At 33.1% G+C, this 25,508-nt stretch overlaps 3 protein-coding genes across 3 annotated transcripts; all 3 read right to left on the bottom strand.

Annotated features, from left to right (window-relative positions):
• Positions 1 to 1,523: 1,523 nt before the first annotated feature.
• Positions 1,524 to 6,598, bottom strand: LOC127700785 (BTB/POZ domain-containing protein KCTD21-like). Its single transcript, XM_052204441.1, has 2 exons — positions 6,266 to 6,598; positions 1,524 to 2,093 (listed from the first exon to the last, which is right to left on the bottom strand). Exons 1-2 carry the CDS (start codon positions 6,490 to 6,492, stop codon positions 1,787 to 1,789), a joined length of 534 nt encoding a protein of 177 aa, XP_052060401.1. The 5' UTR covers positions 6,493 to 6,598; the 3' UTR covers positions 1,524 to 1,786.
• A 1,182-nt stretch (positions 6,599 to 7,780) lies between these two features.
• LOC127700783 (zinc transporter ZIP1-like) lies at positions 7,781 to 9,399 on the bottom strand. Its single transcript, XM_052204439.1, has one exon. The coding sequence runs from the start codon at positions 9,319 to 9,321 to the stop codon at positions 8,326 to 8,328; it is 996 nt and encodes a 331-aa protein (XP_052060399.1). The 5' UTR covers positions 9,322 to 9,399; the 3' UTR covers positions 7,781 to 8,325.
• Positions 9,400 to 13,494: 4,095 nt separating this feature from the next.
• LOC127700786 (uncharacterized) lies at positions 13,495 to 15,659 on the bottom strand. Its single transcript, XM_052204442.1, has 4 exons — positions 15,613 to 15,659; positions 14,454 to 14,866; positions 14,100 to 14,170; positions 13,495 to 13,595 (listed from the first exon to the last, which is right to left on the bottom strand). The coding sequence occupies exons 2-3, from the start codon at positions 14,863 to 14,865 to the stop codon at positions 14,118 to 14,120; spliced, it is 465 nt and encodes a 154-aa protein (XP_052060402.1). The 5' UTR covers position 14,866; positions 15,613 to 15,659; the 3' UTR covers positions 13,495 to 13,595; positions 14,100 to 14,117.
• Positions 15,660 to 25,508: the final 9,849 nt, after the last annotated feature.

Raw genomic sequence — 25,508 nt, 5'->3', positions numbered from 1 at the left:
TGGAATGAACTTATTAAGAATGGAAGATAAAGTGCATAAATTGAAGAAACTGATTGATTTAAAGGCTTAGTGGTCAAAAGTCAAGGTCACTGTTGAAAAAAACACTTTTTAAAATTTGGTTATGGTATGGTATCCCACTACGAATTGCAACACATTAATACAGGTGAAAATAAGCAATAATAGTACATATTTATTTGTCCCTCTGAGCATACCAGTATTTTGAACCATTGAAAAAAAAATATCTCTCAATATCTAATGCAGTTAGGAGCGAATCAGTTGGCGGTGCCAGCTTTTTACTTGCTTTATTATTCATTTAGCAACAATATGCAGAAAATAGCCTAATTTGTGCTAACATCTGCCAAATACCCCAAATGAAATCACGTGAATGATATCTTTGACAAATTGGCATATGTGTATATTTACCTTTTGGGAAGTTTGAAAAATGTGATTATAATTGTTTCATACGATTTTGTATCATTGATGAACCCACACTGACCTTTGTGTTAACTGCTATCTATAAATGTCCAAATAAACTTTTGTTTTTATCAATTTTCATGCCGAAATGTTCTTGGTGATTGAACTTGAAAACAAGGGTTATTGTATTAAGATTTGGCTCTCTTACTGTTGATATATTTTAAGCATTGCTCTTGTTTTTTTTTCCAAAGACAAATAAGTACTGATTTTCAGTTTTTTTCTTTCTATAAATTGATATTGTAAATTGCCAACTAACCAACTTGAACCTATTTCTAAAGGTTTTTAAGAAACAGACAAACGTTTCCATAATGTGTTCATTTTGTAGATGTATCCTTATTTACTATACTGTTCCGCAAATTTAATTTTAATCCGTACTTGATAACAGAAAAGTGGGTTTGAACCGACTTTCAAACGACCAAAGATTCTGTAATGAAGTCTGTAGTAGTTCCTTTATATCTGTAAAATTTGAATAACTGAAGTTTTGTTTTATTTCTCAAAATTGTTAGAACAATTTGACAATAGGCCATGCTTACTGTGCATTTTGTAAGAAATGGATGCCGGTAACATATTTAAGTTTCTAATTTTTAAAAGTTGACTTTTTGGTAGACGTCGCTTACGTTTCCGTAATTTTGTCTTTTTTCACTTGATTCTCATACATTGTGACCGGTTTGTGTATATTTAAATATATTTAAAATGTTGAAAGACGTGCATATAATGGCAAATTATAACTGAGACTGCTATAACTGACAATCGATACTAATTTGTCTTTTAATAAAACATTATAGAGGGATTATCTGTTTCCGAAAAGGGATCAAAACTATAGTCTTCACTAATACTTATTTACAGCAATCATTTTTTTTTAGATTATGACGTATTTTCTTTTCTTCCTTTTTTATTTTTGCATTGGGTACCGCTTGACGGCTTTCAACATTTCAGTAATGTCAATAGATTTTGTGTAATTCTCACAATTTCTGAGGACCAGTGATGTTTCATGTGTTTTAAAATCGGTATCTTGTTTGTCAATTTTTTATGAAGAAAAAGGAGAAAAGTTACCCGTCAATCCATTTTATTTTAAACACAAATGACTTTAAAATCACTGCGATTTTTAGAGTGACTCCGAAACAAGTACGAAACTTTTAAGTCATTGATTTCACCGGTAATACTTCCAAAAATATGAACAAGCTAGATCGAAAGCTGTAATCTAGTTTTGGCCAGCACAAACACAGTTGAATGCGGCATGCATGAATGATTTCTGATCACCAGACAACTGAAGTGAATCTGGATGACTATAATAAAGCAGTTCACATTACCACTAATCATAAAAATAATCCGAAGAATCATCTTCGAAAATAACCGACCCATTCTCGTCACAAAGGGCGAGAGAGTTCATGTCAGATCCGAGACTTCTGCTAAGGGCGTTGGACGGCGCAACCCTCTGATTCTGTCCTCCTTTGTTCCGAGGCTTGTTCCGGTTTCTCCGTCTAGATTTTAGAACCTTTTCCACGTTGAACACTAGCTGACACAAATCGTAGTATTCTGCTTCCTCCTTCAACATAGCTAACTCTTTGTAACCTTGTGGTAAAGTAAGTTTCTTGGATCTCAGGTAGTTAAGGACGTACCTGAAGAAAAATAATACAAAACATGAAAATGATCGACCCTTGAGCAATGTGAAAACATTATTCGTTTTCTATAGAATGATCCATTCGTTATAATCTCTAGATATGCAAAAGAGAAGAACCTTTAACTCACATCAGGCGTAAGGGAAAATGGTCGACCATTGAGCAATGTGAAAACATTTATTCGTTTTCTATAGAATGATCCATTCGTTATAATCTCTAGATATGCAATAGAGAAGAACTAGTCCAAATAATTATGAGGTCTTGCAAGGCTATTTTATTTTTTTTTCTGTGACGCCTTCCTACGTCGGAACAGAAAAAAAATTAAAATAGCCTTGCAAGACGTCAAAATTATTTGGACTAGAGAAGAACCTTTAACTCACATAAGGCGTAAGAGAAAATGATCGACCCTTGAGCATGTCAAAATTTAAAAAATGTGAAAACATCAGAATTACTTTCTAGTATTAGTTTTCCAAAGAAAGTTTCATTCGTTATTATCTCTGGATAAATCAATCATAAGTAAGAGGTTAAGCTAGCTTTAATAAAATGCTCCGCTGGGGCGCAGCTTGATACGACAGAGGTCGAACCCTGAACAGTTGGGGCAAGTATGGACACAACATTCAAGCTTGATACAGCACTGAATTTGGATTGTGAATAAATATTTGACACAGCATAGGTTTCTGACACAGAATGAATGTGGTCTAAGAACTTAAAAAAATTTAATTTACCTATTCAAACCATATCATTATTATTTGTTTTATATATAAATCAGAAATAACCAATTTAAAATGGAAAATATTAAAGAAAAAAAAGGAAAAAAAATCCCCCCCCCCCAATTTTTTGAACCCCCTTATGATTCATCACCCCCAAACTCAATCCCAGCCTTCCCTTTGTGGTATGGTACCTTGCAGTACAATTTCAGAGAGATCCATACACTTGAACACAAGTTATTGTCTGGAAACTAGCAAAATGCTTGTTTTTTGGCCCCTTTTTGGCCCCAAATTCCTAAACGTTTAGGGCAATTACCCCAAAACTCAAACCCAGCTTTCCCTTTGTGATATGGAACCTTGTAGTACAATTTCATAAAGATCCATACACTTACACACAAGTTATTGTCCTGAAACTAGAAAAATTCTTGTTTTTTTGCCCCTTTATGGCCCCTTATTCCTAAAATTTTGAGGCAATTACCCCCAAAATCAATCCCAGCCTTCCCTTTGTGGTATGGTACCTTGCAGTACAATTTCTGAGAGATCCATACACTTGAACACAAGTTATTGTCTGGAAACTAGAAAAATGCTTATTTTTGGCCCCTTTTTGGCCCCTTATTCCTAAACGTTTTGGGCAATTACCCCAAAACTCAATTCCAGCTTACCCTTTGTGATATGGAACCTTGTAGTACAATTTCATAAAGATCCATACACTTACACACAAGTTATTGTCATGAAACTAGAAAACTGCTTGTTTTTTTCCCCTTTTTGGCCCCTAATTCCTAAAATTTGGAGGCAATTACCCCAAAAATCAATCCCAGCATTCCCTTTGTGATATGGAACCTTGTGGTACAATGTCAGAGAGATCCATAAACTTACACACAAGTTATTGTCATGAAACTAGAAAAATGCTTGTTTTTTGCCCCTTTTTGGCCCCTATAATTCCTAAAATTTGAAGGCAATTACCCCCAAAATCAATCCCAGCATTCCCTTTGTGATATGGAACCTTGTGGTACAATGTCAGAGAGATCCGTACACTAACATACAAGTAATGTCTGGAAGTTACAAAAATGCTTATTTTTGGCCCCTTTTTGGCCCCTAATTCCTTAACTGTTGGTACCATAACCCCCAAAATCAATCCCCACCTTCCTTTTGTGGTATTGAACCTTATGATAAAATTTCATAGAGATCCATTCACTTAAACTAAAGTTAGAGTGCGAAAACCAATGTGTCTTCGGACGACGACGACGCCGGACGACGACGACGACGACGACAACGACGACCTCATACCAATATACGACCACAAAATTTTTTTGCGGTCGTATAAAAACAGGTTTAACTGACCGTTTTCTTTAGAAAATGCCTGTACCTAGTCAGGAATATGACAGTAGTTTTCCGTTGTTTGATAAAGCCGAGCATTTGATTTTGTGCGGTTTAATTATGGACGTTTCCCTTTTTGAATTTGAATATGAGTTCGGTATTTTGTACATACTTTTTTGCTTTGTTCAAATTATAATCTGACGTAATATGTAGCATGTCGACGCTTACTTTGTGTTTTATTTTTTTTATTAAAGTATAAAAAGTAAGAATGATACAATGAGCCCACCTTTTCTTCGCATGTAAAATTAATGAATCTTTGCGAAAAAAGCTTGAAAAAGACATAAATAATATTTGTCCAGAATTTTTGAAATTATCTGAAAAAGCTTCTATCTTCATTTGATATTATGCAGCTTACTGTTCCGTTCATTAAAAAGTCATTTGCACTGAGGAGAGTGGACACAACACCTGCATACATATTATCACTTTTTTACTACCGCTTTGTATGATGTTTAATATTTTATTATTTTTGCATTGTGTAATATTTGTAATGTATTGTTTATTTGCCTTCAACCCCTCGGGGTATACATGTGCATTAGATAAATAAGTAACTGCGAGCATTCTATGATACGGTATTCTTTTGTTAGTTCTTTTGTTTTTGTTTTTGTTTTTGTTATATATATATACCGTTATCATAGAATTAAGTGCATTTTCTTTTAATGATATGGTTACTGTATGTGCTTTATCAAAATTTAGTTTTTTTGGCAAGTCAAATATTTACTTTAGCAAAGGGTTGCTAAAGTAGAATTTTGCATTGCTCAATACAATTTTTAATAAACTGATTGTCTTTGCTGTGTCATTCATTTATACTTCCATTTATCGAGATTAAAGAGAAAGGGTTATGATCCCGAGAAACTAGTTTACATACTTCACTAGCTGTCCGCAAGTCATGGACCTCGCAAGTGTTTGTGTTTTGTTATTTCTCAAATGTATATTGTCATTTAGGTTCTGATGACAGATCGTTGATAGTCCCTGTCACCTTTACTCACAAGAATGTATTCACAATTTCTTGTTTGACGTAGGGAGATCGATTTAGAGCCTTGCATATTGTATATTGCATATAGTTCTCTGTGTTATGTTTTGTGTAATGTTTGTCTTTTTTTTTTTGCCATAGCGATGTCAGTTTAGTTTCGGCTTATGAGTTTGGATGTCCCGTTGGTATCTTTCGCCTCTCTTGTATAGACCCGTGTCTATTATTGAAGACTTTAAATGTCTTTTGGTTTTAGGGTAGTTGAGTTGCTGGGTGATACATACGATCATATATCTCTCATCTCCTTTTTTTCGAATTGCTTGGACGCTTTTCTGCGTCTATGAATTGTATACCTACGTCGAAATTTCTATATACGGTGGTTTTACTTTTTGTTTCGGGTTGTTGTCTATTGATTATTTACCACAAACTTGTTATAATTTTCACACATTTTCATATTGTGCACTGGACCTTATAGTATACAAGACGTAGGTCACTGACTGGAAGACTGAATACAGTTTAATGATTGCAGATGCCACCATGTGATGTAAAGAATGTTAGGAGCAAACATTATAATAATTCATTGTATTGATTATTAATCTTATTATACAACAGATTGCACAACCTCAATTTATTTGATTTTAGTTTGAGTTTTTTTTTAAATAGAAATCGATGTAGTTATACTTTAATCCTTCAATTATGAACACTATATAAGGGGGGGGGGACAACCATACAAATTAAACCGTTTACACAACAAGCAAGAAATACACACTTCTAGTAATATATCTCATTTGTAAAATATAAAGAATTTTAAAAAGAAAATTTTTTCAATTTTAAAATATTTTACAATTGCCTGTCATAATCAAAAGAACGATTATTATTCTTGGAAAGTAATAAAATATTTCAGCCTGAAACCAATGACAAGAAAATGACGCAACATAGATTGGACATTTTTAGTCATGTTAGTCACTGAATTGAATGTACATGTATTTCCTTATTTTGTATAATTTTAAATTGATAACAATTAAAACATGTAATAATCTGTTACATTTCAATTCATAATTTTTTTTAATAAAATAAATTAAATTAAGTAATTCAAACACGAGAGAGAAAGAAAAAAATACCTGAAGACGTGCCCGTCTCTGTCGATAAATATCGTCCCCCGTTCATCTCTAAGTGGTCTGATAGCTCCTGTCACCAGCTGACAAAGATAACACTGGGGTATCGAAGTAAGGGTAGATTTAGATGTCGTGTATAACACGCCACCAACGTTAAGTTTTACAACCCTATCCGCCATTACCATTTCTCTCCAGATGTTACATTTGTTTATTTCAACATGAATTGCAAACATGTTAATCGTAAGAATTACATTTATTATTTGTAATTCACAAAACCCTAAATCTATAACGAAATCTATAATTGAGTAATTTTACCTACGTCAAACCATAAAGAAACATTTGATAATGATTTGGAGTTTGACAAATGCTACTGAACTGAATGATATTTGATTTTAAAACAAAATTGTAAAAGGAAAAATATTTCAATTTGCCTATATGAATAGGTCTCTATAGGTCTAACACTCTAGGTCTTACTATTAATCTCGTTGCCAGGTTATCTAAACGCGGGAAAATATTCTTTAATTTTCCTTTCATTTTACCCAAAATATATTAAAAGCGTGTGCCGAAAGCAATTGTATGGCTGATATGAACACTGAATGTTCTCAAAATAGCATTGAGATGTTTTAGTCCCTTAGACATAGATCAAAGTTGAAGCATATTATTTGTTGTAACATTTTCCCTATTTGTAAAGCTCATCTGGTAATCTCTGAATCAACTTAATTGCAATTGTTTCCGTATTTTCTTGGCTTTGGCCATGTGAACACTCATAGGCTTATAGCACAGTTTGCCTTTCAATATTTCGAAGTGACTGGGATCCTAAAGTTAACTCAATATTATTTCTGAAGTAACTATAGGAATTGATAGTATATAGCAAATAGATATAAGAAGATGTGGTATGAGTGCCAATGAGACAACTCTCCATCCAAGTCAAAATTTATAAAAGTAAACCATTATAGGTCACAGTACGGTCTTCAACACGGAGCCTTGGCTCACACCGAACAGTAAGCTATAAAGGGCCCCCAAAATTACTAGTGTAAAACCATTCAAACGGGAAAACCAACGGTCTAATCTATATAAAAAACGAGAAACGAGAAACACTTATGAACCACATCAACAAACGACAACTACTGAACATCAGATTCCTGACTTAGGACAGGTGCAAACAAATGCAGCGGGTTTAAACGTTTTAATGGTACCAAACCTTCACCCTTTTTCTGAAACAATAGTGTAACATCACAACATAGAAAGACACACTATAAAATATCAACTGAAATAGCTTAACTCAATCAAAGGACATATTAACACCATTGAACATACACTGAACAAATAAATTTGATCTATGATACAATGTAAATACAAAAAAAATAAACTAAAGGAAGAATAATAAAAGTAACATGTTATACTGGTATGAAATGTAAACAATTAAAGAAAAACAATCTGCTCGAACAAAAATATCAGCCGTTTGCAATAACTTTATACATGTTATGAAAATGATTATATTTTAAGACAACAATTTTATAACAATAGTTTCTTTTTATTGCAAAAATCAAAATCCAACATTTCATTGAAACTTAATCCAAACATTGGAATGTCATCAATTACAAAAAAATAAGCAAAATACAAATAAAAACAATATTGTGGTGATATTTAATGACAAAGCGTCAATACATATCAAATCAAATCAAATTATTTATTGGTGTAAAATCCAAATATTGACATACAATACATGACATACAAATGGCAATATTTACAAACATACAAATTTCGAAGTTAACAAACATTCGTATTATATAAGTAAATCATATATCTATATATATAGATATTTTTGAGGAAATGATACATATTACATTTACAAGGATTTTATCTTTTGACGATGTTTTATCTTATGACGATAATCTTAAAAATTACCTCTTTAAAAATTAACAGGAAATTTTTGTCAAGTGGTTGCATGTATTACAACACACGATAAAAATGTCATTGGTTATTTAAAGTTTAAACAGCCTAACGTTTAGGTTAGTTAAATAATTAAATAACAGCTAAAACTTACATAAAGAAGAATCTAACCATCAGTGTTCATCATGGTCATGGATTAATAATAAACCTGACATACATATAAATCCAAGAAATAAAAATAAAGTCTTAATTAACCGAATGTCTGGAATGCTGAATTCGTGTTTGAGTATTTCAAAGAATGTGACATACAAGAATGTTCCACATGCTAACCCTTGCAAGATCCCCTCTACCAAAGAAGATGTTGTTCCTTGACCATATTCCACAATCAGTAAACCGATGACAATTCCGATCGGCGAAGCTGAGGCGAAAGTAACAAGCGATCGTATCTGTGCCCAAAACGAAAGTTTGCTTTGGCTTAATGTCATACCTAGACTGAGGGCAAGAATTACTTTATGAATAATGAGGCCAATAAAAACTTCAACAACATCAGTGGTTTGTTTTTGTAGTCCGACTGCTATTCCCTCGAAAATAGAGTGTAGAGCTAAAGCTATTACCAGCAAGATAGATCTCAGAGTGGAACTATTTGTTTCAGATGTCTTCACCGAAAGGGTTACACTGTTCTCAAAGTCATGTGTTTTATTCTCTCCTGCAGAGTCGTCTGTTCCAACGCCCGATGAACTATATGATACGCGAAACTCATCTTCGTTGGATATAAGGCCGTTTCTTTCGGTATTATTCGTATCATTTGAATCATGGCTAATTCTTCCTCGTTTTTCCTGGTATTTTTTAACACATTGTTCGACCGTTAACATTAAAATTAATCCTATAATCATTATAAACTGAGCCACAGGATAATGCTGAAATTTCTTAGATTCCTTGATATGTGGTTCTAAAGCCTCTATTGTTTCAGGAAGTAGATCCAAAAGGCATGTAGCCATGAATACACCTGCAGCAAAACAGCTAAGAGTGCTTAACACACGACGATACACTCTTGATGTTCCCATGTTCCTTCTGTAGTGATAGATACATTTCACTGGAATAAATCCGATAAGAAATGAAGCCACTAATAGTCCAAAAAGAATCAAAACTTTCACATGTACTACATCCATGTTACCGGGTTCTCGTCTAAATCGAAAATACAACTTTACCTGTTTAATCACATATGTGTTTCACATTTTTCTATAAATAGGACAAGTGTCACGTATCGATCATGATTCACAACTTGTAATAATAATTAAAAAACTAGAGGCTCCATGAAACCTGTATCGTTTATCTGAAGAGGAAAAATATGCCATTTTCGTAGATAATGTGTTGCGGATAATTTTCTGTTTGCAGTTTCTGTCTATAGGTAAAGGTAATGATAAAAGGTATAACTAAAATGTGTCCGGATTATTCGTCATTTACGAAGACAGTTACTCCTATTAAGAAAATATAAAGGTTTCATTAATATTAACATAAATTTTACATCTTGTGTTGCTGATTATATTTTTGTTTACAGTATCTGTCGATCTATATTAGTTTTCAATATAGAAGGCAAAACCCCTAAAATGTGTCAAAATTTCTTCATTTGAGGGTTGTAATTAGTAAAAGACTTTTAGGTATCATCAATTTTATTAGCTCACCCATGGAAGTAATATTGAATATATTACTTTCATGGCTCACCTGACCCATAGGGCCAAGTGAGCTTTTCTCATCACTTGGCGTCCGTCGTCCGTCGTCCTCCTTAGCCACATTCATCACTAGGGTATATAGTTTTAAAAAAATGTGTCCGATGGCCTCGCTTGAAAAAACCAACATGGCCGACATGGCTAAAAACCGAACACAGGGGTAAATTGCGAGTTTTGTCTTTTATCTTGAAAACTGCTATAAAAAGAGAAAATCTGACAGGGACAGAAATGTTCAGAATGATGAGATCTACCTACTGTTTATTTACATCAAAACTGTCAGATGGCATCTAATAGGAGTTAATGCACTTTAATGGAGAATTTTATCAATTTTTTGCCTGTTTACCTAATATCTGAAAAAACTATAATGGATAGAAACTTGAATTAGCAAAAAAGATCGGCAAGACAAGATCTACAAATAAGTTTAATTGTTGAAATCGTCTGTTGACCCTTTAATGGAGTTATTGCCCTTTAATGAAGATTTTTACCATTTTTTGTGTTTTGCCTTATATCTAGAAAACTATAACAGATAATAAAACTTAATTAAGCAAAAATTATCACCAAGACAAGATCTACCCATAAGTCTACTGGCCGAAATCGTCAGTCGATTCCTTATTGGAGTTCTTGCTCTTTAATGACAGTTTTTACCAATATTATACATTTTTGCCTATTATCTTGAAAACTATAAAAGATAGATAGATATTACTGAAAAATTATTACACCAGGGTTTTCGATATCACAAACTAGTCAAAACATTTACTAAATTTTATCATCGGTATAAGGACATCATTCGTAAATATAGCTCAACATGCAGACTTCTTATAGGTTCAGGTATTTCACATCCAATTTTTTATGGAAATATTCTTTATAAAGCACAAAAATGTCAGTATTCACCTCTGAAACTAACAAAACCTTTAAATAGACTTATTAAGAAGGGATATAGTTACGATACTGTTGTCAGGTCATTAAAGATTGCATATTTTGGCGTTAATATTGATTCACTTATAAGGTCTTTGCATCGGCACTAAACACATTTATTTAAAAACCAGTTGTTGGCATGACACGGGTTATGTTCTTCTCATATATGTTATGATGGTATGATACTAAACCCCTAACGGGAAGGATTGTGCCTGATATTCATATGATGAAGACATAATCTTTCAATCAGTTTAATTGAAGTCTGGAGCTGGCATGTCAGTTAACTGCTAGTAGTCTGTTGTTATTTATGTATTAATGTCATTTTGTTTATTTTCTTTGGTTACATCTTCTGACATCAGACTCGGACTTCTCTTGAACTGAATTTTAATGTGCGTATTGTTATGCGTTTACTTTTCTACATTGGCTAGAGGTATAGGGGGAGGGTTGAGATCTCATAAACATGTTTAACCCCGCCGCATTTTTGCGCCTGTCCCAAGTCAGGAGCCTCTAGCCTTTGTTAGTCTTGTATTATTTTTAATTTTAGTTTCTTGTGTACAATTTGGAGTTTAGTATGGCGTTCATTATCACTGAACTAGTATATATATTTGTTTAGGGGCCAGCTGAAGGACGCCTCCGGGTGCGGGAATTTCTCGCTGCATTGAAGACCTGTTGGTGGCCTTCTGCTGTTGTCTGTTCTGTGGTCGGGTTGTTGTCTCTTTGACACATTCCCCATTTCCATTCTCAATTTTATAGACACTTTAAATAGAAAAATTGTCAGCAAGGCGAGATCTACAAATACGTCACTTTTAGAAGAACTTGTTAGTAAATAAAGAAGACAGAGAGAAACTGCCTAAACAGAAAAAAATGATCAGCAATATAAGTTCAACAAAAAAGATATTTTTTTCATGAATTCTATTCTAGTCCACAATGTTGAAGGGTGGTCATTGTTGAAGATGCACATAGACCTAGGTGAACGACACAGGCTCTTTAGAGCCTCTAGTTTGATTTATATTGGGGTTTTTTTTAAGATCTAGTATCGCTGATTATTTATGTTGTGTTTGTCTATCCATTACACTACAGTTTTAGAAAAGAAGTCAAAATGCTATCATACAAAAATCGTCATTTAAGAGCACACACTATAAGAAGTCGTCTGATAATTTTTAAGTAGAAAAATGTAGTGAGTCGATCTTTATTCTGTATATTTTGACCTGTCAGATTTGCTGTATATATTATGGTTTGGAAGATCTTAATTAAATACCGGCGTTTTATGCATGTTTTCTATTTAATAAGAGTGACCATATTTGTAGATAGTGTAGCACAAAATTAACGAACTGTAATCTAGATATCCCACTGATTAATCGGACGCCAAGTGAAAGCGAAAACCTTCGGTCAGATGTCTATTGAGCTGAAAACCTAAAAAAATATGATTGCACATATCTAAGCAGTAAGAGTGTCGTGTATTCAGTTAATTTAAGGTAATCTTTATTGATGGAATAACCACCTTTCAACTAAAGACCTGATAAACAGGAAGTCCTATCATCAATAAATACACTCATCACAGATACCAGGATTAAAATTGTGTACGCCAGACGAGCGTTTCTTCTACAAATGACTCACCAGTGACGCACGAATAAAAGAATTCTTAAAAGGCCCAAATAAAGTACGAGGTAGACTATTTTCATATTAGGTGTCAGACCACCAATTCACTCCCTCCAATTTAGAACGTATGTAAAAGTAGCCCTACTCTGACACAAAATAGTGCTTTTGATGTCATTGTTTACTTAAACTAACCAACAAATTTGCAGAAATGAAACTTTTGGTGAAAGAGAAATATATTTAGACCATTTGAGCCAAAATGTACTTGACTATGAGTTTGCAGGACATTAAAAAAAAATTGAGGATTAATGCGCTCCATAGTATAATAATTAAAGATTTCAAAAAAACCAGGAGTTATTTTTAGTACCACTTGGCTTCCGAAAGGCAGTTCTTTCTTACAAGTCTTTAAACATGGGTTGAAAATTGGCATGTATAGAAAGGTGATACATGTACAATTCAGGATATACCTGGTTTCTATGAAGTTAAACTCAAGGTAAAATATTAAGAAAGCTGTGAAAATTGCAAAATTTGGTTGAATAGATAGGGATTTTGAATTGGTGGTCTGACACCTTACCGACTTTTGGCTCCGAATTATATAATTTTTCGACAGGTTGCCTAATCTGTGGTTGGACATCCTGTATTCGGTCAGGTAAGAGCAATCAAAAGAATTAAAATCAAACACATAATCGGTGCAAGTTGCGGTTGAAAGTTTACTGTTTTCCGATTATTTTGTGGTGTATAGAAAACATAAAACAGTTAATATCCCCCCAAAATTGTACCGATTGAAAGCTTGATTTTACTTCTTTACCTTGCTCTTACCTGACCGAGTATCAGGATGTCCTATCAAAGAGTATGTAACCTGTCGACAAAAATTAAAACTCCGGAGTCAAAAGCAGGTAATATGAAAATAGTCTGTTGAAGAGCATTGAGGACCCAAAGTTCCGAAAGTTTTTTCCCGTATACAGCTAAGGTAATCTATTCCTGGGGTAGACAATTTTTAGTATTTCGAAAAATTCAAAGTTTTATAAACAGTAACAACTTTGTTGGTGCTTGATCTGTTCATTGTAAACAGCACAGTAATACACATATATATAAACACACATATTTAAACATATATCTTTATTTTGAGTAACAAATAACGTGTAAAACAATGAACATGTAAGCAAATAAATAATCTTTGTTTTCTTTATTATTTTTTCCATCCCCTGTAATAAAATAAAACACATTAATTTTAGTATTCAAAACTGATAAATTTCCAATTATTAAAAGATAAACAAAATTACCAAACTTCAAGGTAAATGCAAAAAGGGGAGGTTCATAAAAACTGACAAAATTAAACGTTATCAATCAACGGAACGAGCGACAACCAACTGTCATATTCCTGACTTGGTACAGGCATTTCCGAGGTAAATGATGGGTTAAACCTGGTTTCATAGCTAGCTAAACCTACCACTTGTATGACAGTTGTTTATGGTTCAGTTATAATGACAAAATTGGGTAAGCAACCCAAACAGACATAATAGGTTAATGTGACAATAATTGGGATCGAGCAGCCAAAATTGCGTAAACATACACCACAGACATACAACACAACTAAAATAAAATTCAAGCAAACCTACAAATCAATCTAACAAAGACGTCAACAAAAAAAAATTGTTGTAGATGATGATAAATTTGACAGAGACGCCAACCAAAAAAAAAATACTTACTTTTTAACCACTAAAACTTTAGTCGCTGTTGTTGTTGTTTCTCAAAAGGACAAACAGTAATAAGAGTAACACTGTAAATATAAAACACATATACAATATTTAAGTCGTTTATTTTTGAAACAAGACAAAATATTACAGTTATGAATAAGATGTTATTTTCGAACGAAAGAATTTTACCGCATTGCATTTTTTATTTTTATTTCCGGTCATATTTAAAGTTCATGTTGATTTTTCTTTCACTTTACCTTAAAAATCAATATTTAAAAGTTACAAAATAAAACTCTACTAAATGCGTATGTTTGCATATTTTCTAAAGTGTCCAAGCAATTTTATCAACTATTAATCTAGACTCACATAATCCTTTGCCTCCAAGAAGACCATCTCCACCGAAAAGACCATCATCCATATATCCTCCAGAAACTCCACCGGCTACTCCACCAGCTATGGGACCAACGGCACCTCCGTAAATTGGGTATGGTTGTGCAATGTAGTGTGTATCAACGTAACCTCCCTTATTTCCATATCCGGAATATCCTTTAGAACCATATCCATGGAGACTTCCCTTTGCATATCCATAATCCCCGCCATATCCTTGGTAACCTACGTTTCCATAACCGTAATCTCCGCCATATCCCTGGTAACCTCCCTTACCATATCCGGATAATCCACCCATCTTGTACCCACCTCCGTTTCCATAACCATCAGCTCTCACACAGTTTAGAGTGAACAGACCCAAGACGGCGACAATGGCAAGTGTGGATTTCATTCTAAAATGCAAAAAAAAGTTTGAATGAAAATACTATTGTTTTGGGTGAAGACGAACAATCAAAAAGCCCAAAGCAGGTGAAAAAGTATTGGTGCTTTTGGTGCAGGTTTAAATTTTCACTAAATTACGATTTTTCCGAAGATTCATATCTAATTACTAAAAACCAGGATTTTTTCACATTGTAAGAAATAATATTTTTTCAATTCAGTATATTCATCATGGAATATAACATCATTGAAAAATTTTTTTTTTTTTTTTGTTCTGTCTTAGTGATATTGCATGGCATATTTATAACGTTATTATTTGGTATAGGTATCATATTATTACTTGGTTTGGTCATCATGTTAAAAACATCGAAAAAATATCTATGGGTATTGAATGAGGGTGTTGTTGGGGGTCCATAATTTCTGTATTCTTTAAATATTTAGGCCATTTTTCTTTATGTTTAAAAATAATTTTCATTCTGTATAATGCTCAAGAAAATGATTCTATAATTTAACTTTTCTATAATTAGATAATTTCTATATTCTGTACATCCTTAATTTCTGTAATCAGTATAATTTTACCTTATTATTTTATTTTCCACAGTTATTCGTTATACTTTGCACCCAATTTTTCTCTATTCATTATTTTATTTTGTCATTATTCTCTATTCTGTAAACCCCATGCAGACCCTCTTGAATTAAAACCAAATTAAAAAAAAACTGATATGACTTTTCATCCCGTTTAATCTAATGATGGACTTACCTGAATACTGGAATAATATACCCTACTATCTCAAACAGAAAACATGGGTATATATATAAAGTGGACGTATAATCAGATGTAACATGCAGACACTTCCTTGACATATAACATTTAAACAAGACACTAACTTATAATATTGCAATACAATATTTCTAATTAAATTAGTGTAATTTCAATATGTGCATGATTCTTTTTGAAGCCAGTCATTGCAGGTATTATGAATAGACGAGGAAGCATCATTTGTATGATATAAGTTTTTTTTTAGGAATAAAGTTGCTAAAGATATACAATGTAATTCATTTTAGGTAGAATCATTATTTTGGTATTTATATTTTTCAAGGTTGAGTGTAATTGTTTAAGTATCTATATTAAAATAAGATGTGGTATGATTGCCAATGAGAGACTAAGTTACGTAGATATAAGTAATCTAGTATATTTATATGATACTTTAATTGAAGAACGTTTTCTTAGTCAGTTTAGAAAGGTCCTTGCATTTATATATGTAATTATCTTAATGCTTAATAGTATATCGCGCAATTTGATACGGAAATAAAGAGAAGGCAGAAATGAACCAGGAGGCCATATACATAATAGTAAAGGAGAAGATACAGATATATAAGCCAACTTAATCTCCTGTATTAGAATAGCATTCCGCAAGTTTTTCTTCTTCTTTTTTTTTCTGTTTGATTTAACAATATAAAAGTGGCAGGGACTTGATGTGGTATGATTGCCATTTTTTTTTAATTCATTAAAGGTATACTATTAGTACCAGGTTTAAAGAAAAAGTCCAAATAAGATTTAGATTTTTACAGTTTGAAGATACGAAGATGGCAATCAGAAACAGTAAATCAATAACCCCGACATAAAAGCAAAGAAACATTACAATTAACGATCAAACATTACGAACGGGGTACAGATATTCCATATAGGCTAAGCAAGCCTTGATGGTTTCCGTAAAAAAAGTTTTAATCAAATTTTAAATATAACATATGGCAAGGATTTGTGTAGTAAGTCTTACTATACAAATCCTTGCATGTGGTAATTTTACGGAAGTGTTTCATATAATATGTTAGTTCATTAAATATTTCTATTTTTTTATTATTGTTTTAATTCTATTTATTTTCATTGTTTAAACATTGGTATGCCTGCTTCCTTAAATATATAACTGTAATAAATGATCAAATACTATAATTTGTGTATTGTTAAAATTATGTTTTTTATCAATCGTAACTCTGATATTACACACCATTGTGGTTGCATTGTTACTTCCAGACATCTTTTATAGCTTTGTTTAGTTCAAACATATTTTATTGTCGAAATAAACAATGGCTATGCGGTATGGGTTTTGCTCATTGTTGAAGGCCTACGTTGACCTATAGTTGTTCATTTCTATGTCATTTGGTCTCTGGTGGAGAGTTGTCTCATCTCCTTATGTATACATGTATACATGTAGTGGGATTGAATACAATTTACAACATCTGTTCCTTATAAGATATCTTGTATTAAAATAAAAAATAAGTTTTGGCAGCTAAAGGAGCATTTTCGAAATCATATATGAATCAGCTTTTAGGGAACTACATCTGTGTCGTAATATTGTGTGCAATATGTTTTCTCTCTCATTTCCAATGTAAGGTTGAATTAAGGTACAATAAAGAAAAAGTTATTTATCCGGATTTTATTTTTGAAATATTTGGAGATAACTGAATTGATCTAAAGTCTAACGTCAATAAATTCCTTACACGAATTGAAGAAGGGAAAAATTATTAAGGGAATATTTCAATCGATATTTCGCTACGATATAGTGAGAACGGTTTCTAGTATTATAATAATTGTTATCTTCATAATCTAATAGACAATCCATAATGTATTCTAGAATATTATTATTATGTATGTTATGAAATAAACATAGTTTACGTCTATTTCTTCTATGATTTAAAATTTCCCATCAAGTATAAAAAGATAATAATGATTCTTTGCTTGCAAATTGTGGAAGATCAGTAACAATTCTGGTTGGCTCTGAGAATTTCTTAAACAGCACCCATCTCATTGCTCGCATGCATATTTTAGAAATGGATGTATGTATGCAAGATATATTTTTTAAGATTGCTTCTGCTAACAATATATCTTAATTTTCTGAGAAAAAAGATCGGTTTAGTGGCATTTTGGCAAATATTATCCATATGGACTTTCTGCTGGTAGCTGCTAGAAAATCAAAATGTTTGTGGTTGTGTTTTTTTATGTATTGTGAATGTCCATGAAAATTTAGATAAATAGGCTAGTAACTTGAATGGAGAGTTGTCTCATTGGCACTCATACCACATCTTCCTATATCTATATAGAGATCCTAATGGAAATCAAACACCATATATTCTGGGTTTTTTTCGTGGATTCAAATCAACAAGCCACCGTTTTTACCAAGTGCTCAATCTCCTATGTATATCTGTAGCATTGTCTGAAGCAAACATATGAGTGAATTAGAGTTTTTTGTAAAGTTTTTGTTGTGTTGCTCTTTTTTTGGGGGGTGGGGTGGGGGGGTGTTATTAAAGCAAGATTTCTATAGAAAAACAGGACATACAAAATTACCTTTTTATGACCATATTTGAAAGAAAAATACTTTTTCGTTTTTTTACCCCTTTCGGAATCCCGGTTATGAGTTTCAGATATGTGAAATGACTGCCTATCATACTGTGTAAAAAATGTAGCTTGTCTCCCATGTGTAAGATTCGAACGACTCTTCGGACACACTGACACTGTAGTTATTAAAAATACAAGTTATATTTTTTTTCCAATTCACTTTCTTTAACTTACACAACTTCACTATACATATTCTATTCTGATGGAGTAGTATATGATTTGTATCTAGCATTTTTCCCGCAGATAACCTCCTGTGGTTTGAAGTACTGCGGAAATTTATAAAGTCACTGTGATTGTTATATATACAAGTAATAGCTTTTCCAAAAAGCTTGCCGTATTTTAGCTGCTTATACATGTATTGAGATCGGTGGTTTGTGGGTATAGGGGTTTTATTGGAATCTTGCACTCCAAGCATTAGAATATATAGTGTCTTTTTTCTCCTGGTTTTTTATTTTAGTTGTAGTATTGGTGAATCAGGGTTATCATTGAAGGAGGCTTGATAGTCACATATGATAATATATATATATGGTTTGTAATAGCTATAGTAACGATACTTTTTTGTTTGTTTTGTGGAAAATGATTGTTTACTCTTTATGACAATGCAAGTAGTTTTAACATGCATACTGTGTCTTGACAGTTATGTAATAGTTAGCAAGGTTATAATCAAGTTGATAAGAAAAATGTATTATTTACTTTTGAGGATTACTGCTAGACAAAATGGACTACCAGTGGCAGATCTAGAAATTTTCATAAGAGGGGGCAGCTCCAGTCATGCTTCAGTGATTCACTACATGTATATGATCAACCAAAGTTTTCCCACGAAAAGGAGGGGGGGATGTCCCCTGAAAAACTCTCTAAATCCGCCTCTGACTACTATAGTCGGCCGTTCGAATATGAGAATATTACATCTTATATGTATAGAAGACAGTGGTCTCTTTAGCCTAAATTAGAAGGGCGCTGCTCCCTGGGTGCCTTCAATTGCGCTCCTCCCTGACGCCTTTTTCCAAGGGGGGGGGGGAGAATAGTTAGTTTATTTCGCTTCTTTTGGTTAATAGTGATCTGATGTATGAATGTGTATTGCCATGTTTTATGAACATGTAGTATGAATGACTTTTCTAATGCAAATTTTATAGAGTAAATAATCAAAACAACAACTTATGCATCTTTATTAACAACATATACAGTAAAAAAAAAGTGAACTCATGATACACACAGAAACGTAGACAAAAGAAATGAGAAGTGCCTTTTCCTATCATAAAAAGGTGCCCTGCCCTTCACTGGCACCCTGCCCCTTTCTATTTCTAGCTGGAGCACTTCAAGTGATGAATATCTCATCTGGCTGTTGTCTTAGAAAAAGCAATTATTTTGAAGGTACAGATTAAGTGTTGTTATTACTAATTTCCAGATGTAGTATAACTGTAAGAAGATGTTTTGTGGTAATGGATTTGGAATGAAATATTAATTGCAAATAATTTTCTAGAACATGTTGTCAGCTGGCTTCTTATATTTTTTATTATTTTGTTGCGGTTTGTAATCTTGACATTTTTTGTAAGTTCTATAGATGAGACCTTCATATTGGTATTATCATTAAGTGCTTTATATTTGGTTGCATGTGTAAGCATATGCTTTTGTTAGTTGGAATATTTATATTTTCATTTCTGATGGCAACAAGTTCATGTAATACATATAGTCAGGATTATTAGTAAGCGATAGTTGTTTTGTTTGTTTATGTTTATTATCATGATTGATATGGACTATATAACTTGCTGTTTGGTGTGAACCAAGGCTTCATGTTGAAGACCGTACTTCAACCTATAATGGTTTACTTTTACAAATTGTGACTTGGATGGAGAGTTGTCTTTGGCACTGATATGACATTCTGTTATATCTATCGACAAGATTGAGAACACATTTTTTTGTAATAAAACATATTTAATTCTATGATATCATATTTAACAATTTATCGGTAATTTGTGCATTTTTCCTTTGATGTGTACGCTCTGATAATGTCAGTATCAGTTGACTGGTCGTGATATATAAATTATTGGGTCAGTTCACAATTGACATGCTCAGGTGCGCTGTGTCAGGATCTTCTTTCCCCTTTCATTCACAAAATCATGCATGATTTTTTTTTTTTGCAGAATCGCAAGAGTGTTTTGGTGAATGAAACACTTCTCATATTGTTTGAAAGTTTCAGTAAAGTTAGTTTTGCCTTTTTGACAGATTGTGTGAAAATTTGAACAGAATATAAATAAAAAAAACCCAATAAACTTAAAAAAAAAAAATGCACCATTATTAATAGCTTTCCTTGCTTATTCACAATGATGTACAAAATGTATAAATATATCATCCATGCTATTCCTCTCTGAGTTTTTATTCATACATAGTCTGGTGCTGTTCCAAGTAGTCTTCTTTTTCTGTTTCTTGAGAAGTATTTTTTTTACCTGTTCAGTCACTTTAAAGTGTTACAATTAATATTTAGACGCAACACAGAATAGGGACCAAAAAGGTACTGCTATTATATGAGAGGAGCTAGAAAAAAAAGAAATGTACACATTATCAACATTTTTGTGGGACCATCAAAATGTGGTTTCATTGACTTTTTTGTCAATATATAGACAGATATTCATAGACCAAATAACCAATAAGCAACAAATTCAAAAGTAGATGAAGGATGAATTATAGAAAGAAGGGGTACTCGGGGGCACGAAATTAAACTTGACAAGGTTTGGTTTGGAACAAGTAATATGTCTGCATTAACATTAAATGTAGGTTTTAAAAGGGGGACCCAGATCGCCTTTCCCTAAATCCTTTTCTGAAATTAAAGGTAACCGCATATTTCTGGGGGCAGTTGAAAAATAAATGAACATGACTTTGAAAAAGCAAGAATATTAAGCTAAAAGAAATAGACCAAATTTGGATGACATCTATTAAAATGTTTGATATAATTATGAAGTTGACAAGAAATGAACTTGTTCAGATAATATACAGTCAGCCTACAGACTTGTTGCTTCCTGAAATGTCTGCTTACACAGTGCTTTCCTAAAATGATTTGTAATGTGATCGTTTTCATGATGAATGATGAGCAAACATAGATTATGCAGTTGGTTTTCTCGTTTGAATTGTTTTACATTGTTATTTCGGAGCCTTTTATAGCTGACTATGCAGTATGGGCTTTGCTCATTGTTGAAGGCCATAAGGTGACCTATAGTTGTTTATTTCTGTGTCATTTTGGTCTTTTTTGGAGAGTTGTCTCATTGGCAATCATACCACATCTTCTTTTTTTTATATTATAATGACAAGATAAATGTTATGTTACCCACCCAACTAAGTAAAATATATAACTTCTCGTTGAACTTCTAAAACAACGATAAATCTGCTGATTCATATCGTATCATTCAATGCTGTCAGATGCTATGTGAAAAATAAAGAAATTTACCTTAATGTATGCTTCCATTATATTCGGCATTGTTATTCAGTTATGTCCAAAGCAGAACTTATGAAAGCATGCAATAATTTATTTTCACTAGATGCATTTGAAAAAATTATTTTCGGCACTAGTAAAGCGACGTCTATGTTCATGATGTCATGTGATCATCTATATATATAAGAATATTTCATTAGAGTTGATTTATTAAAGATTGCTTTGAATCCTACTTATTGCTATTTGTCTGCAATTACTGGCCATCACAATTGCAAAGGTTCACGTAAAATTTTGACGTCATAATACAAAATATCTGACGCCACAATTGAAAAGTGATTGTAGTATGATGTCAATGGTTGAAGCGGGACAGATTCTTATGTCAGCTGGGACAGAATTCCATAAAGTGATTAGGTGTATGTCACTATGGTTATTATACATGGGTACTATGTTCAGGAAGATGAATTCTAATATATATACGTAAAATACCTGTTCGGTTTTGGATTAACATCCTGGATCTGGATTTCCTTATCAACCACCATCATTGTTAACGCATCCAAGTCATAAACTAGAGCCTTTACATAGTCAATTCGATCTGCCAATATCACATATTACAAATACTTATACAAATACAGCCGATAGATTAAACTCAGCACCATTGTATATTGATGTTTATACATATGGTATCAGCTCATTCAGATTTGAAAAGGTTAGCAAAAATAGCAGCACCATCTGAAAATGGGAAACCTTGATTATCTCGAGCATGTGAATCAAAGCAAATAGTAATTATCATCACGACGAAATATACTTATTGTAAGACTTGATACATTGTACATTGTAATGTGAACAAATTAGAATTGGATTTATCTATTATATCAAACATTTGTCAAATGCAGATCTCAGTGCTGTTGATATATCAATTAACAATGACTGCTGAGCGCCACTGTGTACAGTGGCAGATCCAGAACTTTTCATAAAGGGGGGGCCTATATACTAAACCAAGGGGAGGGGCGTTTCATAAAGGGCGGCCCCAGCCCCCCGCCCCCTTTTGGATCCGCCTGGGGTGTACAACGACTCCAAAGAATAAACCATCATGTACGAGTACATTAAACTGTCTACCCCACATGCGAACATCATTTGGGACCTCGCTATGTTGCAAGTATCTTGGGTGTTCAGGCATATTAATTCAAATTGCTCATAGCTGCCTTTTTTAATTTCATCTATCGTCGTAGACGTCCAGCTAGAGGGGTCATTAAACAAACTATAGTGCACTGAAACCCTTGCCCATAACTAAACCGTGATGCTTGGTGTTTGCTTCCTTGCACACACGCAACCATATTACTCACCTTGTTTGTTTTCTATTCTTCTAATCAGCTGTCTGTTTTGTTTACATCAGAAATCAATGAAGCGGTGAATGCGCGGGGAAACGAAAGGACATCTTCGTATCAATACACCTTATCGCTATTCCCGGCTGACCCGAGAATCTGTCCCGCTTGAACTTTTGACGTCATACAACAATCACTTTTCCATTGTGGCGTCAGATATTTTGTATTGTGACGTCAAAATTTTACGGGAACCTGTGTGATGGCCAGTAATGGCGGACAAATAGCGATAAGGTGTATACGGTAAATTCCGTGATTTGAATATTTTCTAATCAATATGTTCAAGCAATGAAAATATGAGGATAACATTTTTAATCATAGAGCACACGTTTTGTGTATTTACTATTTAAAATTATAGTTTATGAAGAAATATAGCAAAATATGTTTCAATACGCACTATAAAGTGAAGATTAGATGTATTATTGTTTTGTTTTTGAAAGAACATTAATAATCCAAAAATACACACCTTTGTACCAAAATTGCAACAAAATTTCAAGATAACATAAATTTCATCATAACAGAATGATATTATTTGCTCAAATTGACAGGGCTTCGTGAACTAAATTTGGCTTAAATTATGATAGCAATTGAACACTTCATTATAGTTTCATCCGATGACCTACTATCATGATTTTTATCCGACCACACTTACGGACGCGTTGACATATAATGCATACAACTCAATAATAGCCAACCAGACGTTAAGATATCCTTCACTTCCCCCAGAAGCAGCCCGGAAGCAGCTGAGATGCAGCCATTTAATGTTATTTATAACCAATGAGATACCGTTAACAGATTAACCACATTCCAGACGTCCAGCCTCTGACTAATCAGACCGTATCACCATGGTGATACGGTAAAAAAGAAGGTGTGGTATGAGTGCCAATGGGACAACTCTCCATAAGATACCAAATGACATATAAATCAAGAACTATAGGTCACCATACGACCTTCAACAACGAACAAAGCCCATACCACATAGTCAGTTATAAAAGGCCCCGAAATGACAAATGTAAAACAATTCAAACGAGAAAACTAACAGCCTAATTTATATTATGTCCGTTTCTTTGTGCAGTTACTCGTCCTCACTCTATATTAGCCACGCCGAATGGATGTCAATGTAATTTCAACGGAATCTATAGTATATAATGGCTGTTTGCATCTTCAATTTGTTTTTGAAGTTCCCCAGCGACGAAATCGAAGGGGACTGTATGATTGCATTCGGTCCGTCTGTCTGTCAGTCCATCCGTCAGTCCAGCAAATCAGTTTTCCACACTTTTTTTGATTTGATATTTGGTATATAGTTTTATCATGACCAGTTACAGATCAAGTTTAAATTTTGTTCCGGTCTGATGATACAGATCATTTTTGAATTTTGTTATGGTCTAATGATTTTGTGCAGAGTTATGGTCCTTGGACTTAAAATATTCATGGAAATAATCAGTTTTCCACACTTTTTTGTTATGCTTGAAGATATTGATTTGATATATGGTAAATAGTTTTACCATGATAAGTTACAGATCAAGTTCGAATTTTGTTCTGTTCGGATGATTAGTTTGCAGAGTTATGGTCCTCGGACTTAGAAAATTCATGCAAATAGTCAGTTTTCCACACTTTTTTTCGTCATGCTTGAAGATACTAATTTGATCTTTCTTATATAGTTTACATCATGACAAGTTATAGTTAGAATTTTGTTCCAGTACAATGAGTTTTTAACCGGTAGGGAACTGACTATGTTTTGCCATGCAATACTCTCAGAATGCTTGTTTATCATTTAAATCATTTTACAGTTTGCTAAATATAGGTTTTGCATTATGTACTTAGGCTTGTATCTGCAACTTCTTCACACAAGAAAAAAATCTATATCTATACATTTAGGGGAGTGGAGTACGTATTAATTAATGAGCACTGCTTAAATTTTTTTCTGAAAGTTTAACCCTATTATTCAAACAATATGTTAATTGTGAATATTATAGATATATTATTTCGCAAGTTGAAATCAATAAAGAAATCTGAGACATATTATTTAGTTTTGTCCTGTAATTTCAAACAGTGTGGGAACGGAACGGTTTATATATGTTTAGGCCATTCAGGAGTTTCTCAAGTGGCGCTTCAGTACTTGCTTATTTCTGTCACGAATGTAAAAGAGAGACGAAAATATCAAAGGGATATTCAAACTCATTAGTCGAAAACAAACTGACAACGCCATGGCAAAAAACGAAAAACAACGAAAAGACAAACAAAAGTACACAAAACACAACAAAGAATGAGCAACACGAACCTCACTAAAACCGAGGGTGATCGCAGGTGCTCCGACAGGGTAAGCAGATCCTGTTACACATGTGATACCCGTCATGTTTATAAAGAAAAGATTATAAATCGCAACATACATATGTAAACAAGGCAATAAAGAAAATATCAACAGAAGTTCATGATATCTTAACTATGTGGAATCCACC

Source organism: Mytilus californianus, unplaced genomic scaffold, assembly GCF_021869535.1.
Source record: "Mytilus californianus isolate M0D057914Y unplaced genomic scaffold, xbMytCali1.0.p SCAF_5, whole genome shotgun sequence".
NCBI lineage: Eukaryota > Metazoa > Mollusca > Bivalvia > Mytilida > Mytilidae > Mytilus > Mytilus californianus.
This window is presented reverse-complemented; position numbering and strand designations above follow the sequence as displayed.

Coding starts and splice junctions, on each gene's coding strand:
- LOC127700785 (XM_052204441.1), bottom strand. CDS start 6,492: ATGTTTGCAATTCATGTTGAAATAAACAAATGTAACATCTGGAGAGAA. Junction 2,094..6,265: donor AGAGACGGGCACGTCTTCAG/GTATTTTTTTCT, acceptor ATTTTTCTTCAG/GTACGTCCTTAACTACCTGA.
- LOC127700783 (XM_052204439.1), bottom strand. CDS start 9,321: ATGGATGTAGTACATGTGAAAGTTTTGATTCTTTTTGGACTATTAGTG.
- LOC127700786 (XM_052204442.1), bottom strand. CDS start 14,865: ATGAAATCCACACTTGCCATTGTCGCCGTCTTGGGTCTGTTCACTCTA. Junction 14,171..14,453: donor TCTTGGAGGCAAAGGATTAT/GTGAGTCTAGAT, acceptor TTATATTTACAG/TGTTACTCTTATTACTGTTT.